The sequence below is a fragment of the Mustela lutreola genome, chromosome 10, assembly GCF_030435805.1.
Source record: "Mustela lutreola isolate mMusLut2 chromosome 10, mMusLut2.pri, whole genome shotgun sequence".
Taxonomy (NCBI): Eukaryota; Metazoa; Chordata; class Mammalia; order Carnivora; family Mustelidae; genus Mustela; species Mustela lutreola.
In genome coordinates, this window is record NC_081299.1 from 36,433,869 (window position 1) to 36,452,384 (window position 18,516).

At 47.7% G+C, this 18,516-nt stretch overlaps 1 protein-coding gene across 9 annotated transcripts in view; it reads right to left on the reverse strand.

Annotated features, from left to right (window-relative positions):
• Window positions 1-18,516, reverse strand: part of MKNK1 (MAPK interacting serine/threonine kinase 1) — a 43,162-nt gene that overhangs the window by 2,513 nt on the left and 22,133 nt on the right. For 6 of the 9 annotated variants that reach the window (XM_059135236.1, XM_059135239.1, XM_059135238.1 and 3 more), the window contains 8 exons: window positions 16,152-16,231; window positions 14,521-14,594; window positions 11,145-11,372; window positions 7,415-7,470; window positions 3,808-3,903; window positions 1,917-2,111; window positions 1,073-1,237; window positions 58-101 (listed from right to left, as the gene is read on the reverse strand). In XM_059135236.1, coding sequence (XP_058991219.1) covers window positions 58-101; window positions 1,073-1,237; window positions 1,917-2,111; window positions 3,808-3,903; window positions 7,415-7,470; window positions 11,145-11,372; window positions 14,521-14,594; window positions 16,152-16,231 — 938 coding nt within the window. The remainder of the gene's footprint in view (window positions 1-57; window positions 102-1,072; window positions 1,238-1,916; window positions 2,112-3,807; window positions 3,904-7,414; window positions 7,471-11,144; window positions 11,373-14,520; window positions 14,595-16,151; window positions 16,232-18,516) is intronic. The other 3 variants (XM_059135241.1, XM_059135242.1, XM_059135244.1) reach the window with 3 other exon arrangements.

Sequence of the window (18,516 nt, forward strand, 5' to 3'; positions counted from 1 at the left end):
TTGAGGGAAAGTCAAAGCCAAAGAAAGAAGGGCATCAGGTGTGGTTGGAGCATTTACCTCTGGAGGACTTGCGGCGTGGGGAGTCCCCTTTCTGGAGCTTGCTAGAATGGGAAGGACAGATGTGGGGGTAAGCAATGCTCCCTCCTTTAGGAGCTGCCCGACCCACACCAGTGCAGAGTGGGTAGGCTACTAGAGATTCCTGGCCCAGCACAGACACTTGGCCAAGCTTGCCTGCAAGGTCAGACCCTCCAAGGAGAGAGTAAGAAAGGACAGTTTGAGCCCAGCTGACTCTGCCAGGAGACTCACTCCCTTTGCCTGGCAAAGTCTTCTTTATCCTCTGAGACCCAGCTTGAGGGTCACTTCTGAGAAGCATTCATTCTCCCACCCCTGCCACCTCCCTACTCCTGTCCAAGCAGAGGTGTGCATCCCTTTGTGCCCCCAGCACTTTTGATAAGCTTTTGTTACACTATCCCATAATTTACTGCCTTGTCTCCCCCTCCCCATTAGAGTAAGAAGACAGGGATTGGGTCTTAATCATCCCGGTATCTCCAGAGTCTGGCATGGGGTAGGTGCTCAGTAAAGTTAGCAGCTCTTGGGTGGCTAGCAGTCAGCCACTCAGAGGTTTCTAGATTGGGTCCCCCACTGTAACATGGGGCTGGCAATGTTTGCTTCCTTCCACTGGAAGGGTCACTGAGGCTGGCTAGGGCCTGGCACTCCAATGACACAGGCCCCAAATGCCAATACCAGGCTGCTTCCAAGCCTGTGTGCCTCTGCCAATGGTAGGATGCATGTGCCAACCCCCCAGAGGCCTCTGGTCATTCCCAAGCAGCATGGGTCAGTTAGAAGTCTAGTCCTAGGCCAAGGTTAGTGCCAAGTCTACGACCCATAAGGGGATCCTTCAGGGGCTACGTCAATGGCCAGTTCACTCTACATGGGCAGGAACTGAAGCTGGTCTCCCTCCAGCTGAGGTCAGCCCCCTGGGCTGCTGTCTAGTACTTGCTACTCTAAAAGCTTCCTCCCCGCCACGCTACAGGCCTGGGGAGGTGGACTGCCACCTCCCCGGGTTACTCACCCCCTGCACCCAGGGGTGCTGCAGAACTTGGGCAGCACTCAGTCTCTGCTTTGCATCTCGAACCAGGAGCTTAGAGATGAGGTCTTTGGCCTCGCTGGAGATGTGTGCCCAGTCCTTGTCAGGAAACTCATACTTGCCTTCCTGGATGCTCTCGAACAGCTTGTTCTAGGTAAAGAAGATTCCTCCTGAAGCCACACTACCACGGAATAAGCAGAATGTACCTGCCATTGGTTTGGTCACCCTGGGTCCCCTTGGTTTCAGCTGGAGCTGCAGCTCATGGCTTGGGGATGCCAGAGGCCAGGGCCCTTCCCAGCTCCCCACTCCCTGCTAAGTCATCAGACCACACAGAATGCCCATCGGGCAGGGATGGCTATGCTACTTGGAGGGTGGGTGACACGTGGCAAATGCCAACTAGGAACACAGCCCCAATTCCTCAGCACTTCATACAGGGGCCCCACAAATGGGCCCCTGGCATCCTGTAAGGTTTCAGCTGCCCCTACTGCCAACCTTACACTTCAACTCCTCTTCCTTGTACCCATGCAGTTGTCTCACACCTCCTTGTCTTGGCTGGTGTGGCTATCCCTGCTTGGATTTCTTGGGCAAAACTCAGATTTGCAGGTTCCGCTCTTACAACTCTCCCCTAAACTCCCAGCTAAGCCTGTCTCTCTCTCAGCCTATCATCAGCCTTTGGACAGAAGGGGGAAGGGGCATTAGGGACCCTCTTCTGGAGCAGAAACACCCCCAGCCCAGTCTTGTTGGGCATCCCCCCCAAGCACACTCCTGCCCCCCCACCTCCTGCCAATGCCAGCAGGCCCTGTGCAGTAGGCCCCCAAGCTGCGCTTACCTGGCACACCCTGCAGACCTCTCCCCGGTCCCAGCCACAATCGGTCCCACAGTGACCTACGAAGGGAGGGTAGCCGCTCAGCATGATGTAGAGGACCACGCCCAGGCTCCACAGGTCACAGCGCTTGTCATAAAAGGTGGCCTCATCCCTGAAGACCTCCACCACCTCCGGGGCCATGTACTCTGCAGAACCACACTGTGGGGGCCAAGGTTGGGAGGGGAAATGGCAGAGAAGAGAGAGGCTTAGTCACAGGGAGAGGAGATGGCCAAGGGCAGAATGTGATGATGACACTTGAGCAGCATGGGGCCGCAGAGCAAGGAGTTGCCAGGAAAGCCGGCCAGAGGGTTCACCTGATACCACCAACGCACTTCGAGGAGGTGGGCTAACTGAGTGTTTGTAAACGGAGTCCTAGAGTTCCCCACGGTCCACATGACCAGTTCCAGGTCACCTTCCTATCTTTCCAGGTCCTTCTCCAGTAGGTTGCAGGTCAAGGACCTGCAGGAATCTCTGCCTCAGCTCTCTGCATTCACTTCATGTACAGGGGCTTCAACAGACCAGGGGCATGGCTCTGGGAAGGGCTCTGTGGACGTCTGATCCCAAAAGCAAGGAGTTCTTTTTTTTTTCTTTTTCTTTTTTTACATCGTAAGTAGGCTCCATGCCTGGCACGGGGCTTGAATTCACAACCCTGAGGTTAAGATCCAAGCTGAGATCAAGAGTTGGATGCTTAACTGACTGAGCAACCCAGGTGCCCCCAAAAGAGAAGGAGTTCTTAAAAATGAAGTCCTGCCAAGCTTCTCTGCCAGCTTGGAGGTATAAGGAGGTAAAAGAGGTATAAGGATTCAGAATTAAGAGTCCGTCCAACCTGGGAGAGCTCTTAGAACAAATCCAATCTCCCTGCTTCTCCTATTTATAGATGGGAAAACCAAGGATGAGGAGGGGGTAGGGATCTGGTTCCAGCACACCAGTGGTAAACCAGTACATTCAGGACTTCTTCCTTTCATCCTTGCATAGAAGATGCTGATAAAAACAAAACAAATTCTTTTTGCTCCCATCTTCCTTATTGCAGGCTTGCCAAGAGATACCTCCCTGGCCCCCAACATACACAACTAATTAGATGGAAATACAGGAAGTGGAGAAAGGACATTTTCCGTGTTACTGGCAATTAGAGTTAATGATTTTGAGAACAAGGTACCTCAGTGTAGTAGAAGCTAATACAGAAACATTTCTAATAATGTCAATTAGATAAGACATGAGCATACTGAAATGCATGTCTTAAAAAAGGTTATTAGGAAAATTCACTTATGAAGCATGTAAATCTCAAAAGATTCATATTAATTTTAGTACACTGGGTATGTGCAAGAGCTGTCTTAGGAAGAACAGCTCCCACCTGCACATCTGGGCATGAAATATGAAGTGAAGGAAGCAACAGGATAACTTAGGCAAGTGATCCTACACGTAGAGAGCTGGGACCTCTCAGTTCTGGCCACAGAGAGACCACACTCCCCCTTTCCATCACAGGGTGATGTGTTGAGACACCGCTAGGGAGGGCGGGACTCAGAGTTGTGCGCTCACGTGCAAAGGGATGGCCTGGGATATTGTCTGTCTTTACCTGGGTCAGGAGTCAGGGCTCAGCCTGTCCCACAGATATAATTTGTCTCACTACTGGCAGAGAACCTGCCCTGAACAAAAAGCTCTCATGTCAGTTTCATTAGCAACTAAGCACTGACAGGGAGGGGGTGGCTCACAAAGCAGGCGCCAGATGACAACTCAGGCAGAAACCCTCGGTTTTCCTTCCTTAGCTCTCTGTTCTGGACTCCAGCCTTGGGTTGGGGGTACTCCAAGGGCACAGGAGCCCTGAAGAAGGTGGTACAGGGAGCTCAGCCATACATACTGGAGTGGTCAGCTCTGGTGTGGTTATGGGGGTGCAGGAGTTGTTCAATTTCACCCCGCTGCCCAAGTCAAAGTCACAGATTTTCACTGGAGACACCTGAAAAGGACAGCAAAAAGCAAAGATCACAAATATAAGAAACCCAAGGGCAAGAGGAGACCAATGTGAGTGCGACACAGTCACTCACCATCTCTCAGTCCTTCCCCTTTCACTCAATGGCTCTTGCTCACGCGTGTGTGCACACACGCACACATGCGCACACACACACTCTCGCACGCTCTCATTCTATGGCTGCCATGCCAAAGCCCAGCTTTATCTGCCACATCATGTTTACTCTCCTTGGGTTAACTAGAAATCACCTGAGGATTTACCCTAAGGCGTCCTCTGCCCCACACTCTTTCCTCACTTCCTAAGAGAAAATGTGCGTGCTACATGGTGTCAGACTGCTGTGCACTTAATAAAATGAGCAGCAAACCTAGGGAAATTTTGCCCACAAATGACAAATGACAGTGTAGGCTGCAGAATCAGAGAAGTAAGTATGTATTCCTGAAAGACTCCTGGTGGCCCATTCAGTGGGGGGCTCCACCTCAGGTGGCTTGGGGTGACCAACTCATCTCTGCTTGCTTGGGACTTTGTTGGTTGCAGCACTGAAAGCTGTGTATCCTGGGAAACCCCTTGGGCCCCAGCAAACTGGGAGGGCTAGTCACCCAAACTGGATGTTGCCCCTGAAACCATAGACAGCATGAGTCATCTCTGGAGCCGAGTGGGAGGGTACCTCGTGTGCCTGCCAGAGAACAGCCTGTGTGGTGGAAGCAGCACAGTGAGCCCCTCAAACATGCTGGTTGTGGGAGTCCCAGCTCAACCACCGCCCTGCTGGGGAAGCCGACCATCTCTCAACTTCCCTTCCTTCCTTTATTCCCCTCTCCCTTCCTCCTCCTTCTCTCTCTTATACCATTCTTTTTCACTTAGTCTCTCTTTTTTTAATTGTGATAAAACATATATAATGTAAAATAATCCACTTTAGCCATTTTTGAATGTATAATTCCGTGGCACTAATTACAACCATCCCAGTATCTGTTTCTGAAACTTTTCCGTCATCCCAAAAGGAAACCATGAGGTAGAAACTCCCCATTCTCCCCTCTCCCCAGTAACATTTCATCTATTTTCCATCTGTAAGAATTTGGCCATTTCAGATATTTCATTAAGTGGAATCACGCAGTATCTGGCTTTTTGTGTCTGGCTTATTTCACTGAGCATACAGTTTGCAAGTTTCGTCCATGGTATAGCATGGATCAGAACTTCCAACTATGGTGTGGCTGAACAATATTTCATTGTATGGGGGGACCAGATTTTGTTTATCCATTTACCTGCTGAGAGGCACTTAGGTTGTTTCTAGCTTTGGCTGTTGTGAATAATGCTTCCATGAACACTGATGTTCAAGTTCAAGCCTCTGTTTTCAATTCTTTTGGGTCTATATATAGGTGTGGAACTGCTGAGTGGTGTGGTAATCCTGTTTAGCTCAGTGAGGAGCTGCCACACTGCTCCACCGTGGCCACATCATTTCCAGTCCCCACCGGCAGTGGACTCCAATTTCTCCACAGCCTCATCAGCATTTGCTCTTCTCTAGCTTTTTCTTCTTTTTATAATTCTAACCATCCTAGAAGCTGTGAGGTGGTGTCTAATGATTTTTTAAAAAGATTTTATTTATTTATTTGAGAGAGAGACAGAGAGAAAGAGAGAGACAGAGACAGAGAGAGCATGAGCAGGGGGAGGGGCAGAGGGAGAAGGAGACTCCTGGCTGAGCAGGAAGCCCAATATTAAGTTAATCCCAGGACCCCGGGATCATGACTTGAGCCAAAAGGCAGATGCTTAATCAACTCAGCCACCGAGGTGCCCCTAATGGTGGTTTTGATCAACAATTTCCCTAATGACCAAGGATGTTGAGCATCTTTTCATATGCTATTGGTCACTTTTATACTTTTTTGGGGGAAATGTCTATTCAAGTTCTTTGCCCATTTTTATTTTTTTAAAGATTTTATTTATTTATTTGACAGAAAGAGACGCAGCAAGAGAGGGAACACAAGCAGTAGGAGTGGGAGAGAGAGAAGCAGGCTTCCCGCTGAGCAGGGAGCCCGATATGTGGCTTGATCCCAGGACCCCGATGTGGGGCTCAATCCCAGGACCCTGGGATCATGACATGACATGAGCCGCTTAACGACTGAGCCACCCAGGCACCCATTTTGCCCATTTTAAAAACTGGGTTATCTTTTTGATGTTGAGTTTTAGAAGTTCTTTATATTTTGGATATTAAACCTCTATCAGATATATGCTTTGCAAATACTTTCTCCCATTCTGTGGCTTATCTTTTCATTTCCTGGATAATGTCTTTTGATGCTTGGCTGCTCTTAGTTTTAGTTTTTCAACCACAGAAAAGGGGCACTAAACCTGAGCCAATAAGATCAAATGAAAGGACAAAATCCATAAAAGCATCTTGTGAACTGGAGGCAAGAGAGAAGATCAGAGCATCTGTGGAGTTCTGGCACCAGATTACATTAGTTTTAATCTGTACCCTATTACTTATCAGCTGAGGGCCTTTGGGCAGGCTTCATAATCTACCTGAGCTTCACTTCTGTCATCCATACAATGAGAATAGTAATAGTACCTACCTCATGAGATTTTATAAATACTTAATAAAATAAGTATAAGTGCCTGGCACAATGTAAGCACTCAAGAAATGTTAACTATAATTATTAATAATCATAACGATAATGGTGACAAATTATAAAGTCTTATGCCAGAGCCACTGACAGGAAGTCACAAGATCTTATCTGAGCTAATGAATTACTACTCCCCACAAAAGAGCTGTAAGGAGCAGCTGACACATTCACTTGCAGCCGTTTCTATTTATGGGCTGTCCCTTAATTCAGACCGACAGGGTGTACATACACACACAGCCAGTGTACATACACACACAGCCAGCAGAACCACCAGGGCCTCAAACCCTCCAAACAAACAGAGAGCTTGTCAAATTCTTACATGTTTATGGAAGTATGGACACTTCCATTTAGTAGGAGCTTAAGGTAAAGTTTACAATAGGTTGCATCTATTTAACACCCAGTATCCATGTTTGCTTTTTAATGGGCACCTTTGGAAATAAAAATGGAAACAAGAAACCCTTTCCAGGAACTTGCTTCCTAATTATTATGTCAAGTGCTAGGCACCAGCTGGCATATATACCATAGCATAAACATCTTTTTTAGGCAAAGATTTACTTCACAGAAGACTGAGTTGTTGTCTATGTCTCATAACAACTGCTCAACAGACAGCTGCACTGGGCTAGAAAACATTCATTTTGTGCAGTTCTCATGTATTTTACAAACTCTTAGGTGTAAGCCAATCACACTTGATAAAGAGCAAAGAAGAGACAGGGATTAATTCGATTTGGAATGCAGAAACACTACATGTTGGGTCTGACATTCTCACGTGTCCGTAATAATCAGGGCAGGTTGGTACCTGCAGCTGGGAGAGCTGCTAACGACCTAACTGCAAGTAGACGTGGCTTCCCCACCTCGGTGTGAACTGTGTACCCCAACAAGTCAGCCTTCAGTACCTTTTCTGGAGACTCACACAATATATTTTCTGGCTTCAGATCGCGGTGAGCGATGCCTGAAATGACAGAGAGCAAAGAAATGGTTAACATACGCACATAATTATCAAACATTCCACACACAATTAATTTTTTCCAAATGCTGTTGTTCGTAGATTAATTCCCAATTATGGTACATTAAAAAATCAACGAGCTGCAGGAGTCAGAAGTAACCAGAGATGAACCAAAAGCACAGTTGATTCTGCAAGTTCTTTTGAAGCAGAAGCTTTACAAGTCAGGCAGGAATAAGAAGAAGGCTAAATGAATCCCAGCTAGTTGGCCTCTCAGCACTGCAGTGACAACCAAGAATAAGAAGCCTAATATGAAACAGAGCCAAGAGCCCTGCCAAAGGCCATGCTTGGAACTGCAATGCAGAAATAATCAGTGCCTTGTTTAAGAGCATCTCAGGGGGCTAAAGCTGCTCTACCTCATTTCTTCTTGTGTGGCCGACTTAGAAAAAAAATGATTTCCTGGGTGGGACTCCCTGCATGTTCAGAGGACCAAGAGTTAGTTAACAAATCTTCCAAAGCTTGTCCGATCCCCTTCGCACCTGCTCTGCATTTTCAAGACAGTCCTGTCGGAAGCACAGCAAGGAATGCTTTGGCTCCAGGGTGCTGTTCTTAAGAAACACCTCCCTCCCCTGCATTCTGACCAGACCTCCTAAAGGAGCCCGCAGACAGCAGCCTACTCCATGAGGGGTTAAAAGCTGGTAACCTGGCCAGGAAGGCCCCTGGGGGGTGGGGAACCACCTTCTGACCAAAGACACGGACAGAGAACCAACTCATAAAGTGTGGTGGACACTGGCACTCCATCCCTCTTGCCTCCTGCAGAATGCACAGGTGCAGAGACAGAGGGGCCGGAAGGCTGAGCAAGAACCAAACAGCTAGTGCTCAGAAGTCCTACAAAGTAGCAAAATTTTCATGGAGTCACAGGGAAAAGCAGAACCTGCTTTCCTAAAACTCCCTCAATGACCAACTTCTCAGGCCTCTCTCCGATTCCCCGCCAGGAGGCACTTCGCCAGGGAGGGAAAACCTGAGCTCCAGCAGGCTAAGTAACTTCATCAGTCACCTAATTGAGTAAGAACCCAGAGCAACTCAGTCTAGGCTGTACAAATTGAGTCGGGCTGCAGCCTGCTGCACTAAAAGTGAAAGATATTTTCCATTACAGCAAGTGCTCCCACAGAAGGATCATGAGCCACACATGGAGCCTTGCTCTCCAAATAGGTGCCGATGGCCCAGCCTGAGAACTGAGCGCCATGCCGGGATAATGGGCCTGCCTCTGCGAGCACGCCGGCCATCGAGCTGCTCTGCTTCATTTCCCAGAGGTTAAGCTGCAGCGTGTCCAGTATTTAAAAGTGTGGAACTTGTTTCCAGGCTGACCCATTCCTGCCCAATCCATCTTCCCAGTGTGAAGTTATTTCGAAAACAGCGAAGTTCAGCTAGAAATTGTTTTTCATCCCAACTTCAAGTCACAGAGGCATCTGGTTGGCTAGATGCTGGCAAGTACTTCAGAACTCCAAACACATACACCAGCTCTGTTCCCTTTAGTCTGCCTTCTACAAAATAAATAAATAAATAATAAAACTGCCTCTGCCCCCCTCTAAGGTATGGGTCTTGCAAAAAGTGTGACCCAGTTTTGCAATCTGCAGAGGCAGCTTGGGGAACAGTTGTAAATCTTTGTCAAGCAGGTGTTACCTACATGCATCCTGGCTTTCAGAAACAGAACTAGTGCTATTCATCATGCTGGGGAAAGTACAGACACCCCTTCTAGGAACTTTCGTCCCATGTGCAAGTCAGGCGCCCAGCACGGCCACTGTCAGCGTGCAGGTGTCCCTTCAGCAGTAGGAGGAAACAATGTAGGATCAGCGAGGCTGGGCTCCCCACACACGTGCCCTCCTCTCCCAGCGTGCACTACGCTGTGGGCCCAAGGCAAGATGTGTGCCCACCATGCCTGCAAGTGGTCTGGAGTGCTCACAACCTATGTGGCTGGCCAATATCCACAATGGGGAAGAGAGCAGAGCTAAGTCAGCAACTATTCAATCCACCCCCGCCCCTCACCAGACAGAAGGCTTTATTTTAAGAATATTAATACTAGGAATGAAAATGCTTCCTGTTTGGTGGGGGGATCAGGGTGGAGGAAGGAAGGAACACTCCTGCAGAGCTTTTATGTGCCGGGCCCTGTGCCCCAACTGTGTTATACACATACGATTCATCCACAGGCCTACACGGCTCCACAAGCGAGTGAGGACAGTGCTGCACATGAACCAGAGCAGCACTTACTACCGCTGATGACATAATTCTCTCTCTTTTCACCCTAACTCTGTGGGTAGACATTACTACCGAGAGGGCACACAGCTGATGAAAAGGTAACGCCAGAATTCATTTTTCCATGGCACTGCTATAAGGCACGTTTTAAAAAGGTAACCATCAGGGGCACCTGGGTGGCTCAGTGGGTTAAAGCCTCTGCCTTTGGCTCAGGTCGTGATCCCAGGGTCCTGGGATCGAGCCCCACATCGGACTCTCTGCTCAGCAGGGAGCCTGCTTTGCCCTCTCTCTCTCTCTGCCTACGTGTGATCTCTGTCAAATAAATAAATAAAATCTTAAAAAAAATAAGTAAAAATAAAAAGGTAACCATCAGATATACTTTTGGAAAGACAAAAACAATTTGTAAAAAGATTTAATTCACTAGGGACGCCTGGGTGGCTCAGTTGGTTAAGCGGCTGCCTTCGGCTCAGGTCATGATCCCAGCGTCCTGGGATGGAGTCCCATATCGGGCTCCTTGCTCAGCAGGGAGCCTGCTTCTCCCTCTGCCTCTGCCTGCCACTCTGTCTGCCTGTGCTCGCTCTCCCCCCCCCTCTGATAAATAAATTAAAAAAAAAAGATTTAATTCACTATAAAAATTCTTAAACAATCAGTCCTAGATAAGGGACTTGTAAACTGAGTGTAAATCGGACAACAGCAGCCTGCAATCTACCATCATGATGTTCAACAGACACCTCAAACTTAACCACATTAGTAGAAAAATGCATTTTTCCATTTATCGTGAACAAAATACAAAATTAGATATATACTATCATGCTGATTTTGAAAGAGAAAGATACAGGTGACATATTTTAAAAGACTAGAAAGGGGGCGCCATGGTGGCTCAGTTGGTTAAGTGTCCGACTCTTTTTTTTTTTTTTTTTTTTTAAAGATTTTATTTATTTATTTGACAGAGAGAGATCACAAGTAGACAGAGAGGCAGGCAGAGAGAGAGAGGAAGAAGCAGGCTCCCTGCCGAGCAGAGAGCCCGATGTGGGGCTCGATCCCAGGACCCTGAGATCATGACCTGAGCCGAAGGCAGCGGCTTAACCCACTGAGCCACCCAGGCGCCCCAAGTGTCCGACTCTTGACCTCAGCTCAGGTCTTGATCAGGGGTCCTGAGTTAAAAAAAAAACACAAAACACAAAACACCAAAAACCTAGAAAAAGTAACACCCAAATATTTACACCAGAATAGTATTATGATGAGGCTTGCATCCTCCTAGGACAGGAGAAGGAGATCATCCATACTCACACACTCACTCATCTTATTCATCATGAAATGTACTCTTTTTCCCCCCTGCTCTTTCTCCCCGTCCCTGCCCTTCTTAAGACTGCCACATCTGCCCACCATCCACATGGGAAGCCCAGAGCCATCCTGGCTTGCTTGCTCACCCTCATGGGTGGGGCTGCCAAGTACACCAGCTCCTGGCCTGGATCTCTGCCTGGCCTGCCCCTCTCCATCAGTCCCGAGGCTGGCCGTTCCAACCCAATCACCAAGACAAAGGCTTGGTTCACCTTTGGTGTGCAGGAAGTCAAGGGCAGCGGCCACATCCCGCACCACTCGGCTGGCTTCTCGCTCATTGAAGTGCTTCTGCTTCTGGATATGGGCCAGGATGGAGCCTGGGGAGCAGAGGAGACACACAGGTATGGTCTTTTCAGGTCTTAGGAAGCATAACTTCTCAGAGGTCAAGTCTGCTCAAGTTTGGGGTGGGGATGGAGCCTTATTTATTCAGCACCAAGTATAGTACCTGGCACAAACGAGATGCCAGCACAAAACTGTAATGAACATGGGGCACCTGGGTGGTTCAGTTGGTTAAGTGTCTGCCTTCAGCTCAGGTCATGATCTGAGGATCCCGGGATCAAGTACCACATTGGGCTTCTCCCTTCCTCTCTGCCTGCCACTCCCCTTGCTTGTGTTCTCTCTCTCTCACTATCTTTCAACATTAAATAAGTAAATAAAATATTTAAAAAAAATGGACTGAACAGAACTAGACTGCCATCTTCTGTACCTGCTCACAATGAGAAAAGGAGAAGGGAGAAAAAACAACTATATGCATGACCAAAAATATTAGTGCCATTGGGGCAGATTTGGCTTTTGAAATAAGAAAGAATTAAAGTGAATCCACATAAGGTTTGGGCAGGGGCCTTACCACAGGAACACTTCCTCTTTTGGTTCTGATCTCAGATACAAACAAGAGCACAAGCCTTCAAACAGGGGTGCCATGCCTTTAACAGATATGTAAAGGTCTAGGAAAGTCTAGAAAAAGGGGGAAAAGTGCTTTCCCTCTGACTTTCCTATTTCTTATTAATAATAGTATTATTTTGTTGGCAATGGCTAACATTTATGGAGTAGTGACTATGTGCCAGATACTATATAATAATCTTCAAATAGGTTATCTTAGCCTCACCACAACTGTACAAAATAGTTATCCCTGTTCTATAGATGGGGAACCTGAAGTCAAGAATGGATCAGCAACTTGCTCAAGATGACACAGCAGTAAGTGGAGGCATCAGGACTTAAGCCCAGTGAGTCTGGCCTTAGAATCTGTACAGACTACCCCTCAGCTGGACATGTGGTCTGGCTGCTGGAGGCACAGGCTGCACTAAGCCAACCACAGTCTCCTCACCTACTGCAGTGGCTCTGGCCTCAGCAGGGCTGCACTCTAAGCAATACGTTTATAGACAACCCCCAGCATTTTAAATGTAATGTCTTGCTGGTGGCAGGGCAGGGGCATGACCTTATGGCACAGGCATGACCACATGGCCTGGCTCCATGCGCTCTGTGCTCACAACTGGAAGTCAGTATTTCTGGGCTGAAGAGGTCATTTCTGCATCTTTTTTTTTTTTTTAAAGATTTTATTTATTTATTTGACATACACAGAGAGATCACAAGTAGGCAGAGAGGCAGAAAGAGAGAGAGAGAGAGAAAGGAGGAAGCAGGCTCCCTGCTGAGCAGAGAGCCTGATGCGGGGCTCAATCCCAGGACCCTGAATTATGACCTGAGCTGAAGGCAGAGGCTTAACCCACTGAGCCACCCAGGGGCCGTCATTTCTACATCTTAAAAATGGCACAGGGGAGCCTGCGCTCAGTCGGTTCAATGTCCGACTCCTGATTTCGGCTCAGGTCATGATCTCGGGGTTATGAGATGGAGCTCTGTTTTCAGCTGGGAGTCTACTTGAGTTTCTCTTTCTCCCTCTGACCCTTCCCCGCTCTCTCTCTCAAATAAATAAATCTTTTTAAAAAATGGCACAAATTTACTTATTGCTAGTTTTTGGCATGGGGAAGGGATGACAGATCTTTCACTTGCCAGATTAAACAATGAAAGGATCCCAGCATGCTAGGGATATTCCCAGATAACGGGCTCCTGGCTAGGTCTCACATTTGCTTTACTGTAGTGAGTCTCTTGCTTCCAAATTTATTAAAAGGGCAGATAGACAGTAATATGCTACCTACTTCTAAGATAGCCTTCGGCATACCCAATAGTTTTTGTTTTTGTTTTTAAAGATTTTATTATTTGACAGAGAGAGATCACAAGTAGGCAGAGAGGGGGGAAGCAGGCTCCCCACTGAGCAGGGAGCCCAATGCGGGGCTCGATCCCAGGACCCTGAGACCATGACCTGAGCTGAAGGCAGAGGCTTAATCCACTGAGCCACCCAGGCGCCCCATACCCAATAGTTTTAAATTTTATTTATTTATTTGACAGAGAGAGATCACAAGCAGGCAGAGAGGCAGGCAGAGAGAGATAAGGAAGCAGGCTCCCCGCCAAGCAGAGAGCCCGATGCGGGGCTCGATCCCAGGACCCTGAGATCATGACCTGAGCCGAAGGCAGAGGCTTTAACCCACTGAGCCACCCAGGCGCCCCTACCCAATAGTTTTAATAATATTAATAGCTGACACTTATTGAACCCTTAGTGCCCACGGGGCACTGTGCTAAGCATTTCATCTAAATGATCTCACTGAATCTTCAGAGCTATCGAAAAAGGTAGGTGCTGTCATGATCCCTATTTTATAGATGAGAACGCTGTTTAGAAATGTTATATGACTTGCCCAAGGTAACACAACTAGAAAGTGATGGAGCTACACTTAAACCCAGCTTTGCTGGTTTCTAAAGCATGCTCCCTTAACCACCAAATCCTTCCATGTGGCCCTCCACTCAGCTCCGGATATCCTCTCTAACCTGCACCCTGCAAATCTATCCTTGGGCTGGGTGAGTGACGGTGAGGGCAAGGGATGTTTAGCCTCTTCTCTGCGTCAGGAAAACAACTTCAGTACACATTCCAGTGATCACGTATGTGCCTGACAGCAGTAGTGGTGATAGTCAAGAGTAGCATCTTTCCATCCGAAGGACACAAATCTTCAGACCTCCTCTCTATCCTGGGTCTGTGTCCTAAGCCACGGGACCCTCCTTTGCGCTGGTGAGCCTTTCTGGACCTCATAATGTGTGCAAGAGTTTCTACCCCATAATTAATTTAAATAGTGAACAGGTCAAAACAATGGATTGATAAATTGATGACTAAATGTATCTATATGAGTCCTACTACAAGGAGAAGGCATTTATAGAATGCCCACACAGGTGACATTCTTGGTTCTGCAAAATGCTAATTATCATCCTTCCCTCCGGCCTCCCTTCTCCCAAATCAAGGGCAGTTTTAAGTCCTTCATCCTTTTTATTAGCTTGACTCATTTTAGAAGTCTCTGGGATTCATGATGGATGATCACCACCCTGAGTCTTAATCAGAAGTCCAAACACATACTCAACAGTAAGTACCTCCTTGCAGTTTCTCAAAGACCAAGTAAAACCTTGTGTCGTCTTCAAAGAACTCAATCAGCTCCAAAATGTTCCTTAAATAGGAAAAAATAGGAGGAAAGGGAAAAAAAGGGAAATGGTATTATATATTAAAGCCCACTTACAAATATACAATGAAAAAAATATACAATGCCCTGTAGCAGGGCAGAAATCAACCTGAAATCAGAATGCTTATTAAAGACCCATGTCTGAGAAGTAGCCAATGGTGTTAGCAAGACTCAGGTCACCTTATCTTTCCATAATGTTCAGTCTCTGGTGTTTTCACCAAGTCTGTGCTGTCAAACCCCAACCCTAAAACCCACTAGGTAGAGTTATAAAAAAGTCCCGGTCACATTAAACTGAATAAAATCTGCAGCCGACTGGAAGCAATTGCGGCTAATAACACTGAATAGTAGGTGTGTGTCCTGGAGGCAAGCAGCAAATAATTACTTGCCCTCCCTCTTGCCCATAAATCACGGGGCAGTATTTACATTGCCTGGAGAAAATGGAAACATCTGTCAAATAGACTTGGGGCCTAACGTGGGCACCGCTAGACCCTAACTGCTAAGCGCTGCTTAATGAAACGGCCGCGTTCCCGGCCGCTGTAGCACTTGTGGCCTTCCCCGGTGAGCACTCTCTGTCTGCCTGAGCATTACAGTGCTCTGCCAACAAGGTCGTCTTGTAACTCAGGAGGGAAGCCACCGGCCTGGATATTGGAGGTGTTGGGGTTTTTTTTTCTTTTAAAGAACGAAATAAACCAAGTAGAGGCTCTAATGCTCAACTCAGAAGCTGCAGGGCTGAAAATAAAAATCTGTCCCTCATAAAAAAATGCTGACCACTTTGGGAGACACCAGGCTTTTACTAGTGTGAAGGCGTCCAAATAAGATGACTAAAATGGCCTGATTTGAAAGAAGATTGTGGAGGCAGTGCCTGGAGTTAAATCAACAGCAGCCCCCATCCTCCAAGCTTAATGACAAAGCCATCAATACCTGGCCGCTGGCTCCCCGCTGACCCTGCTGTGCAGGGAGGCGGACGGGGAAGCAGAGTCTTAGAGGTGACCCTGATTTAAAGCCACCACGGGAGAACCACTCATTTGGAGCTGGTGGTGAGGCGGCTGAGGCGGGGCGGGAGGCCACCTCAGCCTAGTGGGCCCGCAGAGTACTGCAGCGGGCTTCTGAAGCCTGAGTGGCTGCTGCACATCCACTAACATGCTGGGTGAGGGACACAGCAAGTACCCGTGCTAGCTCACACTGCCCTCATCTAGTCATGAAAACTGGGCCCGAACAGTGTGTACTGGGTAATGCTCAGTCAGCCTTGTTCCCAAGGGCACTTGAAGGAGGGAACCCCATCTTTTCCCAGCCCCTCATTCAGATGGCTCACTCTTCCAGTTTGCCTGGGTTGTTATTCACAATACTTCAGCCTGAACAGAAGCAATGGCTGCAGCTGCATCTCCTCTCCTCACTCTCTTAAACATGGAAAGACAGAAGGAATCCCCTATGGTTGTGGCCAAGGCACGTAGCTAAATGCTGGGGTCGGAGGTGGTGAGAAATGACCTTTTCTGCAGCTAAGCATCCCCCCAAGAGAAGCAGCAAGTAACCCAAGACTGCACTCACTTGTTTCCTTGACACTGATAGAGCGTCTCCACCTCTCGAAATACCCGACTCCGGCTGTGCCCTGCTTGTTTTTCGATGATCTGTGGAAAAAATAAAATCTGTTATACCCACCTGACCTTGAAACACCTCTCGGGAGGAGCCCTCTGGGCAAATGCAAGGCACAATTCAGCCCACGTCTGGTTTCAAGCACAAATGTAGCATAGACCTTGGTGACACAGGCGCTGTGACTCAGCCAGCGGCACAGGAGACGGATCCGAGGCTGACCAGCTTGGCTGAGGCCTATTTTGACTCTGGCTAAGCAAATGCTGTGGAAGTCTATGGGGACACCGAGGCAGCCAGCAAGAAGACACAGAACTACCTCTACCTGGCTCCCACCTCAAGGGCATCTCTTCCTGTCGTAAGGGTGAGATTTACAACCTCCACTGAAGGATCTTCCAGGGCTGGAGGAGGCAGCAGAGGAACTAGAGCTCCAGGACCCGGCTCAGACCCCATCTCTGCAGCTCTGCAGAGAACGCGCCCTTCGGCAGGCAAGGTACTAAGTAACTCAGGTACATAGTCTTGGTTCTTACAACATAATCCCAAAAGACAGCAAGAGGTCAAACATTTTGCCCACAGCTAGATAAGTGGTAACAGGGTTGGCATTCAAGCCCAGAGCTGCCTTCAAAGCCCTTGCTATCCTACCACTATCTATGTTCCATCCAGCTTCTTTCAGACAACCTAGAGACATCGTCTCCCATCTATATACCTGGAGATGCTTGGCAAGCAGGAACTGAAGGCATGGGTGAGCCAACGGATGAGCCAGTGGTTTAAGCAAGGACTGGCTAACTCTGTACATCTCCACGGACCCATCAATAGCGCCAGACCATTGCAAGTAGAGTCTGGGGGCAAGTGTTCTGCAGAGCTGGCTCTGCCTTATGGCCCCGTGTACGGAGTGGGCGGCACAGATGATAACACTGTTCTCCTTCGTTCCCAGACTGCTGTGTAGAATATTCAAACCACTCCCATGTGTTGCAGCATAAATGCCCATGACCAGGTGTAATTTTCTATACAATTCCATGTCTGGCAGTAAACCACGGTGGGCCCACATTCTAAGCAGTCAGAGAAGTGTAGAGCTGGGGCACAGAAGATCTCTAACTTGTTCATTTACCTAGCATTTCAGATCAAAGTCAGGAAGAACCTTCTAGAAGGCAAGCTATTCAGCAACGACATTATTTTCTCTGCATAAGTAATGGGCTCCTGCTATCAGAGGTCGGGGAGCAGAACATGGACAATTATTTGAGGAGATCTGGAAGAAATTCAGGACCATCCTGAAGTTCCATTTCAACACTGAGACTCTAGGATTCATCATTTGGATGCCTATAGGGAAGCCCTAATAAAATCAAATATTGTGAGGGCATGCTGGGTGAAGTAGCCCGTCTTTAGGGAGCTTCCAAAGGACAGGAGAGATATGAGATGTGGGCTGAACTGCTCAAATCAAAGAATTACCAACCCACGGTTTGGTGTTTGCACCAAAAATGCCCAGGGGCACAGAGGGCCAGGTTTTCCTCTTATGATCCAAACCTGAAGAAATAGGTCTGGACAGATGTATAAATGTCCCAAACCTTTGAAAATCAACTTATATTTGTAGCTCATTACTACACTTAAGCATATTTTTAAAAAATTACTTGTAATTTATACTCAAGTTTCCAAAAAGGAATTGAGGTAGTACTTTTTGTTACCATATGAAGCAAAACTCCAGCAAAAAAGGGAATGTGACTTAGCAGAAGTATTCTCCTTTATTAGTCCATAGCTCGGACTATGGCCAGTTGGTTAAAAAAAGAAACACTTCTTTCAGGAGCCACTTTGGCTGGGTTTGCCTGTATGAGGCAGCGCTTAGACCTGAGGGCTCAGGTAGATGATATGAAATACATTCGACTTGCTTCCTTAGATTTAATGAGACCTTGTTTCTAGATCAGTGATTCCCAAACTTGGGTGGGTATAAGAATCACTGGTGAACGAGGTAAAAACACAAAGACCCAGGCCCTACCCTCTATCAAGAAAACTGGGTCTCTGTGCTATTAGCTCTCTAGATGATTCTGATCCATGCTGAATGTAAAGTGGCCCCACATCAGGGCTTCTCTAGGTTCAGCAAGCGTCAGAATCACTTGGAGATCTGGCTAAAATCATATTGCTGGGCCCATCTCTGGTTTCTGACTCAGGAGGTCTGGGATAGGGCCAGATAATTCATACATATGACAAGTTCCCAGGCAATGCTGATGCTGCTGGTGCAGGAACCACACTTTGAGAACCAGTGCTCCAGATCCACCTCTTCCTCCGTGTGGAGCTGGCAAACAGAAGCACAGATGGGGAGAGTGAGCCACTGCGA